At 32.2% G+C, this 16,583-nt stretch overlaps 1 protein-coding gene across 3 annotated transcripts; it reads right to left on the reverse strand.

Moving 5' to 3' along the window:
- Positions 1–842: 842 nt before the first annotated feature.
- Positions 843–10,877, reverse strand: LOC143068722 (ribonuclease Oy-like). Of its 3 annotated transcripts, none has more exons than XM_076242983.1 (10): positions 10,767–10,877; positions 9,829–9,882; positions 8,870–8,948; positions 6,442–6,497; positions 5,458–5,527; positions 4,469–4,536; positions 3,733–3,846; positions 2,957–3,002; positions 1,597–1,668; positions 843–1,382 (listed from the first exon to the last, which is right to left on the reverse strand). In XM_076242983.1, the coding sequence occupies exons 2-10, from the start codon at positions 9,876–9,878 to the stop codon at positions 1,224–1,226; spliced, it is 714 nt and encodes a 237-aa protein (XP_076099098.1). In that variant the 5' UTR covers positions 9,879–9,882; positions 10,767–10,877; the 3' UTR covers positions 843–1,223. The 3 variants fall into 3 exon arrangements, with proteins under 3 accessions (XP_076099098.1, XP_076099099.1, XP_076099100.1); XM_076242984.1 differs by having other exon boundaries at positions 9,829–9,886; positions 10,771–10,866; XM_076242985.1 differs by lacking the exons at positions 5,458–5,527; positions 9,829–9,882; positions 10,767–10,877 and having other exon boundaries at positions 8,870–8,949.
- Positions 10,878–16,583: the final 5,706 nt, after the last annotated feature.

Below are 16,583 nucleotides of genomic sequence, written 5' to 3' on the forward strand. Positions count from 1 at the left end.
AATGGACTTTCAGTTGCAGCTTTTGACCTGTTTGTTAGAAATGTTTAGCTGATATTTTTTTCTGCGCAGGTTCTCTTTATCTTCTATTGTTGTAACCCAAACCACACGAAAATGTAAAAATTGTCATTTAATGACAATAATGCATATAAGGAGTTGAATGACATTTTTGTCGTGTTGAATCATTAGTAGATCCGGTCTATTAACTTTTTTTCTTATTCATCATAGTTTTTGCAGAAGCTAGATGCTAAAATTGAGTAAAAATAATCATAGAATAAGTAAAAGTAATTACTTCATAAGCAATCGACAGAAAATCTACGTGGTCTTGATAACTAAATAATTTTTGAACCAGAAATAGACACAAAAATGTATTTGGCAAAACAAATCGAAAATTTGTTTTTCATTCTCTTCAACTTCGTTAATTGTTTTGGCCATTTTAACTCATTTTTTTCAACAGTCACTTATGAGTCTTCTGTGAACAAATATCGCATCAGTGGTACAAATGTTACTCCTGGTATGTATTTATGATGTGTTAATTGATTTGGGCTCTTTCTGTAGAAAGCATTATCATCGTGCGTTATTTTTAGGAAAATATCGATTATGCCAAATGACTCTTTATCATAATGTTTTTTTCTTTACAGACGAAACCAGGGCATTGTAGGGGATATTACGCATACCCACGATATTCGTGCCGATCAGGAATGTGTAATGTGTTCATTTATGACGGGTTTGTTTGGAATGCCAATAATTTCCTTGAAATTGATGAATTGTATGCCAGCCTTATTACTATTCTTATATGCCCTATATAAATCTAAAAAGGACAACAAAATAATTTGCTAGAAAAGTAGATGGGAAAATTTTATTTTTTTAAATGTTAACAATAGAAGATTTTTTTTAAAATTTGCATACATTTTAATCAGTATACCAGTAGCACTGTTCTGGCTGAGCAAACTTAAAAATTGAATGGTTTTGCCTTTTTTTTTTTTTTAAATCTACACAACTATACTTGTGTGAGAGGATCATAATACTGTCAGAAAACTATATATATATAAAGATCACTTTATTGTTAGTTATTACACCCCAAAACTGGAAAGTCATATCAATTGCATGTTAGCTATAATTCATCATGCTTATTACTTCCAATGTAAACATAAGCTACGTTATACCATCCACAAATCGTGTACCCTATGCATAAACATTCATATATTTGTTAGTCTCTTTTATGATTAATTCCTTTTAATCTCAGGAAAATATATCTTTCCTCCTCTACAAGGTTCAGTTTCAGCATGTCTTTTCCAGTATAAAGTCGAGTCACTTGTAGGGCATTCGATAAGTTTAAACCGTTTGTCCATACATATCCTTATTTCTGCCAGTAAGTAATCTGACTGAAATTTAAAACAAACACATTTATTGATGTACACTGTGAAAATACAATTAGAAAATGTGTGAATAGCAACATATTAATTCGAAGCGTTTCAATTTAATTAGTCAATCATCCATTTTCAATAGTACCTTCTGTTATGTTTTCATCAAATTACTTGCAATTTAGGGAACTACAATTAAAAAAAACCTGAAGATTTTAACATTGATTAGTATTACCTTATATCTGTAACACTGTAAATTTGGCATTACTCCGAGTGCCTTTTGAATGACACTTTGAACTGTTTTAGTCTGTAAGGAAAAGAACATAACAGGATAATAGTAAAACATAAATGAATGTGACATTTGTTGAATCATTTCAAGATAGGTAAACTTTAACCAGATGTTGAATTTTGATACCCATTTCTGGGACTATGATAATGATTTATTGATAAACTGATAAAACTTTACGACTCTTTTATGTTGCTCGATTTCCATGAGAGAATCTATTTGGGTGAGTTATATAAATAGTTCTTCTTAAAATAAACCTAGGGTAAAAGCTAATGAGACCCATCTCCTTTCGCTCAAAATACTGAGGTTCTTCATCGTGGCCCTATCACATCATTTATTGTAATGCATTATTTCTATAAAACAATTTTTCTCAGTAACAGTCTATATATATATTATCCCGTTCTGCGTTTTAAACCTTAACAAAACGCTTCGTGAAATTAGAAATCTTCTCTCTTAAATCTTGAATTTGACAGAAACTAAAGAGACATCACTATATATTGCTATATTGTTTGATTTGTTTGAGCTTTGGATTTTGCCATATGTTGAGGGACTACCGGATTGTCCATGGAGCTCGGAATTTTACTTCATACTTTACTGGACTTGCAACTAAAACTGTCAATTGAAGTCAGTTGAAAACTTAACTGTACTAGACCAGTAAATAAAGGCAACAGTAGTATACCGCTGTTCAAAACTCATAAATCCATGGACAAAAAACAAAATCGGGGTAACAAACCAAAACCGAGCGAAACGCATTAAATATAAGAGGAGAACAACGACACAACATCGAAACGCAACACACACAGAAACAGACCAATCATCAGACAAAACACCACGAGAATAACAAATGTAACATGAAAACCAAATACATGAATTTGGGATAGACAAGTACCGTGCTCGAGGATCAAATATCTGTAGGTCCAAAACCAAAAACAAAAATGTCAGGAGCTTATATACTGCAAACGAAAAAAAAAGTGTACAACAAATCCAGAAAAGGAATCAGAGTAATGCATGGAGGAGGTATTGCCTTAAATTTCAAATGAGTCCATGTGTTTTGTCACTTCAAAATTCATTAAAAGCAATCATGTCCGTACAAAAGTAGTGGGGTCCTGATTTAGTGATATCATCGAGCAACAAGGAAAATTTCCAACTATTATCGAAAATAGAATTTATCACACCAATTCAAGTCTATAAAATGTGCAATTTCACAAAAATATATATTATTTTGAGGTCAAAATAATCATGAATACCAAATTGTGGTGAATATGTCTTTGTGTTATTTTCACATCGTATAAGTAAATATGATACTTACAACATAAGGTGTGTCACTTGGAATAATGTTCATTTTACTGAGATACCTATAATGTAATGGATATTTGCACATCAATTATAATGTCATTTTTTTCCACGACTTATACTTTTTTGTTTAATTGATGCTATAAGAAAGAAAGTGTTTGAATTTTATAAATAATATTGTGTATGCTTAATTATACAGATAGTCATTTTAATGAGCTACTTGTGACTACCAAACTATTAAAAAAAATGAAAAAAATAAGCAATAACACAACACTCAATTTGATCATATTGTATATAGTATTTTTTGCTTCAATTGCTATTTCGACTTCATTTGTACAAATTGGCATTTTATATGAAATGTTTTTTCCGATTCAACTACATTTTATATCGTTCGAATTCATCAACTGCAAAAAATTGAAACATGGTCACGTCTTAGATATGCATGCAAATTCGCAACTTTTTGCAACTAAATGTTTTCTATCAATGGATCTGAAATAACATAGTATTTTTCTTTACATTGTGATTTTAATTGTATTGAATGTCCTTTTAATTCCAAAATAATACTACGAACCATCTTTTATAAGGATGTGTGACAACGAAAATTTGAAAGTAGCACCGGCCAGTTGATACCACATACTCTATTACAATTATATTTATATTATTTGATTTTAAGATTTTTAATCTACTTGCGCAAATTTCTCTCCTAGAAAATATCTTGTATCATTAATTTTTATTTTCTTCGTCTGACATAGGAAACTTTTCTATGGTGGATTTACTCAATTTAAAACTTACCTTGAAGCATTGTATATTTTCATTAAGTCGAGTGTTTTCCTAAAGAACAAATATTCTGTGCCAGTTGTGTTCAGACTTAAGGCACATGTTCCATGTGTGTCCCATTCATGTTTCCTGTATCCAAACAAAATCAAATGTTGTGTACATACAAATGTAATATTTAATGAGGGTTTTGTCTAAATAAAAAACAAGATATTAAAATTAAAAGAATGGCACACTTGATATTAAATGTTCAGCATAATGATTAATTAATTTTCTGTTGTCTACAAGTGTTATCATGACAGACGAACAGAAACCAGCAGATAAACCGACAATGTGTGATGTTCAGGATATTTGGCTCCGTTCTGAAGGCTTTACTGAATTAAAGTCTTTGATGTGTGATTAGATTTGAAGGCCTCACTCTGACTTGGAATATGTTCAGTTTTGAAGGCCTCACTCTGACTTTGGTATGTAAAATAGCAATTTGGGCGCTTGTTCATTTGTTTTTTTCTTGTGGTTTTTGCTATGTACTAATTTTGATGAATATCCCATATCCTTCGTTTTTTTTCTATATATTCAATAGAACAAAATCACAATAGGATGACTGTGTTTGTGTAACAGAAAACACACAAATTAACGGATTTTGAAACTTAGCAACGGTATTGGTTCCAACTTTTTCTGTATCAAGTATAATAATGGAGATAAAGATAATTCAATAGTTATTGATCAATGATCATAATAACAATAAATATCTTACCAGAAATCATAACGACCAGTACTGCTGTAAATATTTGGCCAAGCATGCAGTAATTCATCTGTAAGATTCTACAAACAAGAGTTGAACGTATAGTACATGTAATCGTGACTCTTTATCCTTTCTTTATTTAAAACAATTATATAAACCATTTATTTCAAAGAGTACTTGACCAAACAGGGGGTGTTTTTAAAGGTATGGTATTACGAATTGTTTTTGTATATATTTTTCCTGCTTCCACCCAAAAGCTTACTTTCTAAATGTGAAAATGAATATACAGTAAATACTTATAGCTAGCTGGAAATTTTATGAAATAATATAAAAAAGTGAATTTTCCCCTTGACAAACTCTATCAAGATATTCATATTGACACTAATGGGCACTAATCGTTCCCCTTTAATTGCAGAAATCTTACTTTATTTTAATAAAACGCAGTTTTATCCGGAATGTTTCCATTAAATAGAACTACAGAAAATGACTTCAATTGAATAAAAGATATCAAAACACGTCCCATTTTATTTGCAACGATAAATGAAATCAATAAACACTGACATCCTGTACATTATCAGTTCCTGGTTTGGAATAAAAACATTATACCACACTCCTCTCCTTATTCACAAAGAAAGTGGCGGAGGTTTATCATATGAGATGTGAGCTCAAAACGTTCCTCTCGTGTAACAACACAACAAAAGAAAAAAGTAAATATCAGTTGGCAAGGGTTTATTAGAATCATCCGGTCTGCACAAAGCACGAAATAATATATCTGTCTAAGATACTGTGCATTTATTACACAATTTGATTTGAAATTACAGGTTGCGTGGTTTTTAAATATCTTAGTATGTTGAGACCAACATAAGATTAATTTTAGTAATCTTAACCCATTTACAGGTGACAAATTCATTGAAATTGCATAAGTTTGATATACAGATTAACAAATGACTCCACATATACAGACTTTCTGTTACCGGACGTAGAATAAGAGTAATCGTTACCTTTATCTTGTTAATATCGAAAGGAACTGATGAACAATTCTTCGGACCTTCCGTTTTTCCCGAAGAAGGCCTGAAATTAAAAAAAGTTGACTGTATCCTACCTTTTGTAATTGATCGATTGATTGTTTATTGGTTGCTTAAACATTTGAGAAAGAAGAAGATGTTATTTGGTGTCATAGAAAGACATTTCAGCATGTATGCTTGCCATCTTTGAAGGAAAATCCTTGGTCCTCAATGTGCTTTTCATCAGATGCGGATTTACGATTTTGAAGAAGGGTAGGGCAACAAGGCAACAAAATAATACATTATCAATGAAACAAAGAGATAATTCATCCTCAAGAACAAATATTGCTATTAAAACCATCCTTTTTAATGTACAAAAGCTGTAAGCTGAAGTTTAACGAGGAGACAATCTAGACGAAATAGTTAATCTACATGGCTCATGATATCTGTCAAAGGCATTTCCATTATTTCAATCATATGTCAAAGGTTTTAATTTTTTTATTGCTAGTATTTTTTTTCTGTCCTGAGTGGTTTTTTTTAGTGTATCCTTGTCACGATATGATGTCATTTTACCGGTATTTTTTATATTACCATATCAGCGGGATGTTTTGGCAATTTAACCCACCATTTTTTTCCTGTACCAAGTCAAGAATATGGCAGTTGTTATATGATACTAAGTGTTTCGTTTCTATGTATGTTGCATTTGCGTTTATTTTTGGTGCAGATTAGTGTTTTTGTTGTTCTATTGTTCCACTTTTATAGTTTATGTTTTATACCTCGGTTTTAGTTTGTAACCCAGCCGTTTAAAAAGCGGCATACTACAGTTGCCTTTATAAACGCTAAGAAAAAAAGCATACCATGATATGTATAAGAATGCCAACAAAACTATTTCTATAATACATGGCAGTTCTAAAGATTTTGCGTACATTTATTACACTGATAGTATTATCCCTATTGGAATCTATTAAATGTTTTGCTTACCATAGTCCGTGAATTATGAAGGAATTGATGTAATCGGGAATGTAACATTTTTTGCCCTGAAACGGAAAAAAGTGTAATTGATTGCATGTTTATATTTTGGCTATTGAGAGCGAAAATATTTCCAAAAAAAATATATTAAAAACTTGCACCAATACTACATGTACAAAAAAAATATTGTGTTGCTTTCAAACCTCTTAATCATCTTGATGAATTAAAACATATGGTGGGTGAGTCCATATTTTCATAATTTATTGAAAAATGTATTGAGAATTTCATCAAACGGCAATTCATTTGTTTTGTCAGGGGTTAATTTGGAAGGTTTTTTTTTATTAATAGGTGCATGTTCAAACCTCCAATCTATATAATGAAATAATATGAAGACGGTCGCACTAAGCTTGAAATTGTTGAAATAGAGAAAGATATTGGAGTAATTATTGTCATGTGTGTCGTTTGCTAATCACATTCAAAATCAAGTTAATACAGCTAATCAGATTTAAGACCTCGCATGCAGTTTCTTTGTCCACCTATCGCACATTTACGTTACTATTTAAGGCACATGTAAGACCTAATTTGGAGTATGCAAACAGTGTATGGTAAACCTTTAAAAAGGCTGTCAAATCTAATTAAAATATAGAACTCGTATGAAGTATAACGAAATTCGAGTTATATATGTTGATTAGATTTGAAGCCTGACATCTCTAGTATCAAAAATGTGCATAAGAGAGTGACCAAATGGTGCCTACAATGAGAAACTTGTCATATCATGAACGTCTACGAAAACTCAAGCTTCAAAACCCTCCGTTTGTCATGCGTTTGAGAGGTGACATGACACAAGTCTACACTCTATTGACAGGATTTTACGATAAGAACGTAACAAGTGAATTACTAGAGATGCACAACACAAACAAAACAACAAAAGGTCATTCAATGAAAGTGAAGAAACGAAGAAGTCGTCTAGATCTGAGGAAGTAATTTTTTTCACCAAGAGAGTTGTTGACATATAGACTAGCCTCCCTGAAAAGTTAATTCAGCTTAAACTTCTAAACACATTTCAAAATAAAATAGATTAATTTTTGGCCAACCAAACGTTAATATATGATTTCGAGGCAGAATATGCAATTTTATCCGGAAGTAAGAAACGTACAATTTTAAAAACTTAAAAACAACTGAGTAGAGCAGAAAGTACAACAGTATCAGTGTTTGGAAGGTCCATAGTTAGGTACAGGTCTTAATATTACGCAATAAAAAATTCAAATGGAAATGGCAGACAAGCATGAGCTGCAGACATGCACTCCCTCACATCGCTAGTTCCGAAATAAACAAAAATAACTCGTTCTTCGGTTTATCTTGAATATATACAACCAGTCGATCACTGCTCATGTATGTTTTGCTATGTACGTTAAAAATACCTTGCTTGAAATTGAGCTTACGTCTGGAAAGGCAAAATTGTACCACCTTTTCTTCAGCTTTGTGTTCAAAATGTGTTGCTTAAATTGGGACCATATAAGAGTATATAGGAACAGAATAGTTTATACCCTTGATAATTTGCTAGGTTTACTTCCCGTGATGGTTGTTTCCTTAAATGCAATGAAATGGTAGATGAAATGTTCACTGAAGTATTGGACAGGATAAAACTTTACTAGTGCCAAGTTTTTCTTTATCTGTATAGGTGAAAAATGCCAATTTAATAAAAAAAAAATGGAGAAAAAAATGGCGCAAATACAAAATTTTAATCCTGGTATCTAGGATGATTTTATTTATTAACCTGAAGCTTAATTCGAAGATGTTCATATTTCGTGATCTTTTTGTTATCTTTAAATGAACGGTAAGTATGAATACTTAGTCTAATAGATAAACTAATACTAATATTGCAGAGCTATCTATTGTTTGGACAGCTCAATCAAATGTGTTTCTCGTTCGAGAATACCAGTACACTTCACAAGATTGGGAAGTTTTCCGGGTTGAATGAGGAAGACGACCTGCAATGATGATATTGTTACTTCTTTGGTTTCGTTATAGTCTAGCAGGTTTAAACATTTAAAAGTGATTATCTTGTACGATATCCGGACAAGATTTTGAATCATTTTGCTTCAATTAGGTATCGTGAACATTTACACTCAACAATTTCGGGGCCAGTTGAAAATAAGTTTGACCAACATAATCATTGGGAATCTCGTTTCAAAATTGAACATTTTTATATATTTTCTCGACAGGTATGCCCTCTCTTTCATTCTATGTGTAATTGATATTTCAATCATACCCCTTAATTCTATTTGTGTTATGTTCTCCAAAATAATCTTAAATTTGGGGCAATTTTTATGTGGCGCCTCTTTCTTCTCATTTCCCAAGATAATGTTTTAAAATTATTGGAATATTAATTATACAGAAAAGAATAAAAAGGGTTTTATGGCCTATATGAAATAAATACCTCTGCCTTGCCCATCAGGCAAGCTGTTTGTGGCCATTCTTGTGTGAATGTGAAGTGGTCCCATTTAACACTGAAAGCCCTAAAGTGAATATGCAAGACAAAATTAAAGAATGAAAATACTGATATACGTTAGACTCATGTCTTGTGAAGATCTCATCAACGTCGTTTTCTTCTTATAGTTAATGAATGTGTTTCCCTCGGTTTAGTTTGTAACCGGGATTTTTTCTCTCAATCGATTGTTGACTTTTGTTCCAGGTTCGGTCCACAATTTTCTACATTTAAAAATGCCTGTGCCGGGTCGAGAATATGACAGTTGTTGTCCATTCGTTTGATGTGTTTTTAAATTTGATTTTGCCACTTGAATAGGGACTTTCCGTTTTGGATTTTCCTCGGAGTTTAGAATTTTTGTGATTTTACTTGATACATTAGAAGTCTGCAATTCGAACCGGCTATTTAAATAATTTCAAAGTATAAACTTACATACTTTTAATACTTAGTAACATTATTTTGCCTTGGCATACTACTACTTGATATTTCCCCATCTTATTCCCCTCCGCCTCTGATAATCAACTAACTTAAAGATAAACTTAATACATTGAGGGATTTTGAATTGATTTAAAATAGCCTTAGATATTAAGAAAATACCCTTCTCACGTGTATGTAACACTTTAAATCAAGCAAGGAGGCAGAAAGAGAAGCAAACAGATAGTAATACAAGGTCGGCATTTCTTCACATATGTAAGCGGGTGAAGAGGATCACAAACTTAAAACGGTTTACATAATTAATAAATAGTTGTTCATGAAGGAGTTTTATTATATTGAAACATAATCAACTAAATTGAACATACTACTTTGTGACATCAAAAAGTCAAAAACTGGAGCCAATGGATCAACTGATTATTATTTTTCAGTTGCACTCGGTTTCTACATAATGTACAGATAGTAACTACATAACTTACCCAGCTGTCGATGTCAACAGAAAAATAACTGTAACGAAGAAGACATTCATCTCACTATCTACAATATGGTAAAAAATCATGTTAAAATGTCAAACGTTTTGTGAAGAAATGATATGATTGTTTGATTTCAGCCTTTTAAAATCATGTTTATTAAGGCCTACAGAAATCACTGCACATTGATCAAATGATTTTGCATCGCAATTCAGTCGTGTGTATCCAAAAACTGTTGTAATAATAAGTACAAGGAAATCGTCGCTTGGTTTGATATTGCAAAGACTATAAAATAGTCAAAAGGAGAATCACAAAAATACTTATTAACTCCGAGGAAAAATCAAAACGGAAAGTCCCTAATCAAATGGAAAAACCAAATGATAAAACAAATCAAACGAATGGACAACAACTGTCGTATTACTGACTTGGTACAGGCATTTTCAAATGTAGAAAATTGTGGATTGAACCTGGTTTTATATCTGGCTAAACCTCTCACTTGTATGACAGTCACATCAAATTCCATTATATTAACAACTATGTGTGATTTTAGACATACACATGATCATTCCGTTATGGTATATTTGGTGACAACCATATTGTAATCGACAGAGAATCAATTTCTACAAAACCAACAACGTTTGGCCAAAAATTTTGAATCAAATATATTAGTTTGAACTTTCAAAGGATATGATATCCACGTATATACTGACAGCAACTGCTCGAGTCCGGCAACTCTGTCATTTTATACCATTTTGCCCATCTTATATGTTCATCACTGAGTAGATGTAGTTTTTTCTCTTTTGTGTAGTCCTAAGATAATGTCTGTCAACAATCGAAAAGAAACAATTTTTACTCCTTCATTTTCATTTTTTTTGTTTGTTTTGTTGATATTTAAGCTGTAAGATACTGAGACATTGATAGACATTGACAGATATTGATGTATCTACTTACTTGCTAATAAAGGCAGTAATTATAAGCAATCCTATGTTAGAATGTTGACAAAAAAGTCGTCAAACAAATAATCATGTGATCAAGCACTTCCTCGTATGAAGTTTACGCATAACAAGGAAAAGTTTTAAATTCTAAAAATAAATTTCATGTGTGCATTTAAAATACATCTTATAAACATTTACCTTTGAACAGATATCGACCCAAATATCATAATCCAATATTGTGACTGCAGCTATATTTTGAATTGATAAAACGGTAACAAAGCGGCCTGGTGTGAACTTTAACTACTATGTTTTCCAAGCATAATTGACGAAACTATTAAGAAATCTTTTTTTTTTCAATTAAAACAAGTTTTGATAATTCAAAACTAAAAGGAAAATTCAAGTCAAATTCAAATTCAAAGTGTGCTTCATATATAAGAACAGCTAGCATAATTGAAATCATACAAATCAACGCTCTGATTCTCGAAAAACGTTTCCTGAAACTGAGATTCCCAAAGTGTTAGATATTTTATCAACTGAGTTTTAATAAAATTGAGAATGGAAATGGGGAATGTGTCAAAGAGACAACAACCCGACCATAGAACAGACAACAGCAGAAGGTCACCAACAGGTCTTCAATGCAGCGAGAAATTCCCGCACCCGGAGGCGTCCTTCAGCTGGCCCCTACACAAATATATATACAAGTTCAGTCATAATGAACGCCATACTAAAGTCCAAATTGTATACAAGAAACTAAAATTAAAAATAATACAAGACTAACAAAGGCTAGAGGCTCATGACTTGGGACAGGCGCAAAAATGCGGCGGGGTTAAACATGTTTATGAGATCTCAACCCTCCCCTATACCTCTAGCCAATGCAGAAAAGTAAACGCATAACAATACGCACATTAAAATTCAGTTCAAGTGAAGTCCGAGTCTGATGTCAGAAGATGTAACCAAAGAAAATAAACAAAATGAAGTTTGGCTTGTGATTGACTTTCTTCTCAACTGAGACAGTTGACATTCCTAATGGAGCAAAACGTCTTCCAGTTTTCATCTACTAGTACTTGTTCCTGACGTATGAGCCATCTCGCAGGGGTAAGAAGCAAATAAAGGCAACAGTAGTATACCGCTGTTTGAAAGTAATAAATCGATTGAGAGAAAACAAGTCCGGGTTACAAACTAAAACTTAGGTAAACACATCAACTATAAGAGGGAAACAACGAAACAACAGAAACACTGAAGCACACAGAGAAACGAATTATAAGATAACAACGGCCATTTTCCTGACTTGGTACAGCACATGTTAAGAAAAAAATGATGGGTTGAACCTGGTTTTGCGGCTAGCCAAACCCCGCGCTTAGATGGCAATGTTAAATATAAACATTACATGACAAGACTACAGTACAAATAGATGTAAGAACATTCAGAACAGAGAAATACACAAATAAACATTACAATAGGACATTTCGACATGCTAATAGTTATCAAATGTATCAGGCTTATAATTTAATACACTATGCGTGCGTTTCGTCTACATAAGACAGTGACGCTCAGATGAAAATAGTAAAAAAACCGAACAAGTACAAAGTTTAAGGGCATTGATGACCCAAAATTCTTAAAAGTTGTGCCGAATACGGGGCTAAGGTTATCTATGCCTGGGATAAGACAATCCTTAATATTACGCAAGCACTATCCATGCATTGTACCTTCGTTTTTAGAAGATATATAATATATATAGCATTGAATTTTTTAAAGTTACGTGACTTTGTTAATCATATATCTATCCCTATGAACTTGGAATGTAAGGGTACCACATATATTACAAATCGCTTCATATATTGACTTTCATCTAGAAATTGACAGTAAGAATCTGTTGAGAATCAAACTTTAGGTTGAAAGTGTTGACGAAATTTTCCATTGTGATCTTTTATTTTTAGATACAAGGTTCAAGCATTATTTCGTTGATTTATTCCATATTTGTATTACTTAAGATGTCCTTGACAGAGGCTTTCAAATTACAAGAAATATATTGACCTAGATGAAGTCAGAACAGATGGTAAATATCACGTCATTCCTTCCAATGTTTTAAGAACACTACCTTGATTTGTCACAGATCCAATATTTCTCCTAACAAGGAAAAAAGAGTTGATGTTTTTATTTTCAAATGTTTATGTTGGTAGTGTTTTGGTCTGGTCTGTCTTTTGTCCTCAAACTTGACATAATTTCAAACTATTACATTCTATCATAAATGTGTGTTACAAACTATTATGTACCAATGCTTCATACATTACGTAGTGTCATATTTAAGGAATTTAAAAGGATGTATTTGCCAAATCATTCTATATAAAGCCAGATCGATGGAAATACTTAAAGTTATCAGCTTTTATCATCACTTGGCGTCCGTCGTCCGTCGTCGTTAACCTTTACAAAAATCTTCTCCTCTGAAACTACTGGGTAAAATTACCCCAACTTGGCCACAATTATTATTGGGGTATGTAGTTTTAAAACTGTGACCGGTGACACGACCAACCAACCAAGATGGCCGCCATGGCTAAAAATAGAACATAGGGGTAAAATGTAGATTTTGGCTTATATCTCTGAAACAAAAGCATTAAGGGAAAATCTGTGATGGATAAAATTGTTAATCAGGTCAATATCTATCTGCACTAAAACTTTTAGATGAATCGGATAACCCGTTGTTGGGTTGCTGCCCATAAGTTGGTTATTTTAAGGAAATTTTGCCGTTTTTTGGTTATTATCTTGAATATTATTATAGATAGAGAAAAACTGTAAACAGCAACAATGTTCAGCAAAGTAAGATCTACAAATAGGTCAACATGACCGAAATGGTCAGTTGACCCCTCATGGAGTAATTGCCCTTTATAGTAAATTTTTAACAATTTTTTGTAAATTTTTGTAATCTTTTACAAAAATCTTCTCCTCTGAAACTACCAATTTAACCAAACTTGTCCACAATCATCATTAGTGTATCTCGTTTAAAAATTGTGTCCGATAACCCCGCCCGCGAAATAAAATGGCGGACATGACTAAAAATAGTACATAGGGTAAAATGCAGTTTTTGGCTCATATCTTTGAAACCGAAGCATTTAGAGCATATAAAATTGTTCATAAGATCAAGATCTAACTGCCCAGAAATTTTCAGACAAATGGGACAACTTGTTGTTGGTTTTCTGCCCCTGACCTGGTAATTTTAAGAAAATTTTGCAGCTTTTGGTTATTATCTTGAATATTATCATAGGTAGAGATAAACTGTAAACAGCAATAATGTACAGCAAAGTAAGAGCTACAAATAAGTCAACATGACCAAAGTGGTCAATTGACCCCTTAAGGAGTGATTGTCCTTTATAGCCACTTTTTTACAATTTTGTAAAATTTTGTAAATTTTTGTAAATTTTTGTAAATTTTTTCAAAATATTTTCCTCTGTCACCTCCGGGGCAAGTTTATTATAGGTAGAGATAATTGTAAGCAGCAAGATTGTTCAGTAAAGTAAGATCTACAAACACATCACCAACACTAAAATACAATTTTGTCATGAATCCATCTGTGTCCTTTGCGACACAGGCTCTTTAGAAAAAAAAAGGGATATCATGATGAGTGTCACTAGAAGAGTAGAAACTGCTAACGAATTGAGAGAACCAAAATTACATCTTTTTTTAAGAATCGTCTTTTACACTAAATACAATTTTCTTCTGAATCACTCATCTGTATTTCTTCAACTTATATTTTTGTATTGTCTCCTTGCTGTTTCCATATTTTTATTTAGGGCAATCTAAAATGAGGCATACCATTTTGACAGTGTTCAATGCACTTCTGAACATAAATAAAGTGGGAAATTGTACAAGGAGTATATTTTCAATTATCTCTATTGAAGATAAAATTGCAAAATTGTCCCCTTGCCCATTACAAATAATGAAAGCTATTAGTATTTGTATTCTTACTACAATGCCTTCGTGTGACAATGAGGGATTTATGAAAGCTTAAAAATGTATCATCCATAGACGCCATGACCATCTTGACTACACCTTGCTTATATTTGATTCAGATACAAGAAAATGGGGGTGGGGGTGGGGTGGGGGGGTGTGTGGGGGGGGGGGTGGGGGGGGGGGTATAATCTCGAACCTCTGAAATTGATTTTGTCAAAGAAATCATAAATAATAAATTTATTGTAAACAATGAAATATCATACTCTACAGTAACTGATGTCTATCGGTATATCCTTGATTTTCACACTTTATCTAAGCTGATACAGTCTTCCTGTGACTCTTCTTCTTGTCCCTATTCTCCTGATATTATTCATTAGACCTGATTACGCATGAAATAGTTGCCACTGGTTGTTAAATAGGCAACAATAACTCAATCATAATTTTCGGTCAAATGTTGGTGTATTATAATGGTTGAAAAAAAAAGGTTTTATAGATAGTTAAGTATCATTATCTATAATTTATCTTTGAACATATTGAAAGGAATACATAAAAGAAGAATTGTGTTTAATTTTAATATGACGTGCTTCTTTCGCTTTGTGAATAAACCCATTCTCTAAATCCAATAAAATTTGTTTGCACATGCGTATATTGATTACAGCAGAATAATGAATTTTATCAAATTTGTATGCATTTAATATATCTTATTAACTTAAAACACTTCCAAATTCCAGTATATTCGTGTTATTTTAGCCCTCACTCTCGCTCTGGCAGAAAATTATCACGAATATAATGCCTACCCATGTTAAAACTACAATAAAGACTTTAGTATAGCTTGCATCAATTATTTCTTAAATCATGGTAACTTGAAAACAGCACCATGAATCTTGTATGTATGGGAAACAAAATACAAACAGCTACAATGCATTATGAAATTGGCAACAGGCTATGTCTCCTTGTTAGTATATTTGTTAGCCTGTTCATTCTAAAAAAAGAGATATGTAATAATAGGACCAGAAAGACAACAGAAAATGCATCATGGTATTTATGTCTGCCCAGGCAAAGAGCTAGTAAAATTCATCAAAACTTTCTACGCAGAACAGGTTCAAATTGTTCTTTATAAAAATGGTTTACAAACAAATGGAAGTTTTTAACGACCTTGACTGGCTATACAGCCCTTGCACGGTCGGTTTATGGTTTATGACCTTTAAAATATATAAAAATAAGGAGTTTGCTATTTCTTTTTGATAGCTACAGACTTTATGACATTTATCTCCTTGTTTTTGTCTGTAAAGGATCCATCAAAATATACAGACGATTCACCATGTAATCTGATTGAAAGAGGTTTTTTTTTACCAACAATCCAGTGGCAAATACTTCATTATTATTCAAGATGGTCAAAATAGTTTAAACAGCATTGCAATATGACATTAGATCAGTTGGTCAGACAAATAACACAATTAGCCTAAATTTTATCATAACTAATCAATGGCATAGGAAACAGACTTTTTTATTATTAAAGTTTTTTAGATAATGGACATAATTTCGAAATTGTGTAGTTTTTTTTTCAGAGAGGAAAGATATTTCCATTTTTAAGTACCAAAAGATCAGTTACCAATACAAACTTGTCAAGAGTTGCTCTTTTACTATTTAAAAATACATACTAGAACACACCTTGGGTCCATGGCTGAATTAAAGTTTCAGCCTGGATGTTCGTATTGACAATTGAAAAAGTCATGCTTACTAAAAGTTTTTTCTGTTTCAAATTCTTTCTGTTTGAATCTGTCTTGGTTTTCTAACTACAACCAGAAACTTCCTGTAGATATGTTTTTTTAGGTCAATGATTGAAATTAAAAAAAAAGTGTCAATCCTTGCATGACGACAAAG

This window comes from Mytilus galloprovincialis, chromosome 3 (assembly GCF_965363235.1).
Source record: "Mytilus galloprovincialis chromosome 3, xbMytGall1.hap1.1, whole genome shotgun sequence".
Taxonomy (NCBI): Eukaryota; Metazoa; Mollusca; class Bivalvia; order Mytilida; family Mytilidae; genus Mytilus; species Mytilus galloprovincialis.

Bases quoted from the DNA above. Each gene is read 5' to 3' on its own strand.
- LOC143068722 (XM_076242983.1), bottom strand. From the start codon at position 9,878: ATGAATGTCTTCTTCGTTACAGTTATTTTTCTGTTGACATCGACAGCT. The intron at 8,949-9,828 runs GTAAGTTATGTA...TATTCACTTTAG, and splicing joins CTGTTGACATCGACAGCTGG to GGCTTTCAGTGTTAAATGGG. The intron at 5,528-6,441 runs GTAAGCAAAACA...TTTTAATTTCAG, and splicing joins TTCATAATTCACGGACTATG to GCCTTCTTCGGGAAAAACGG.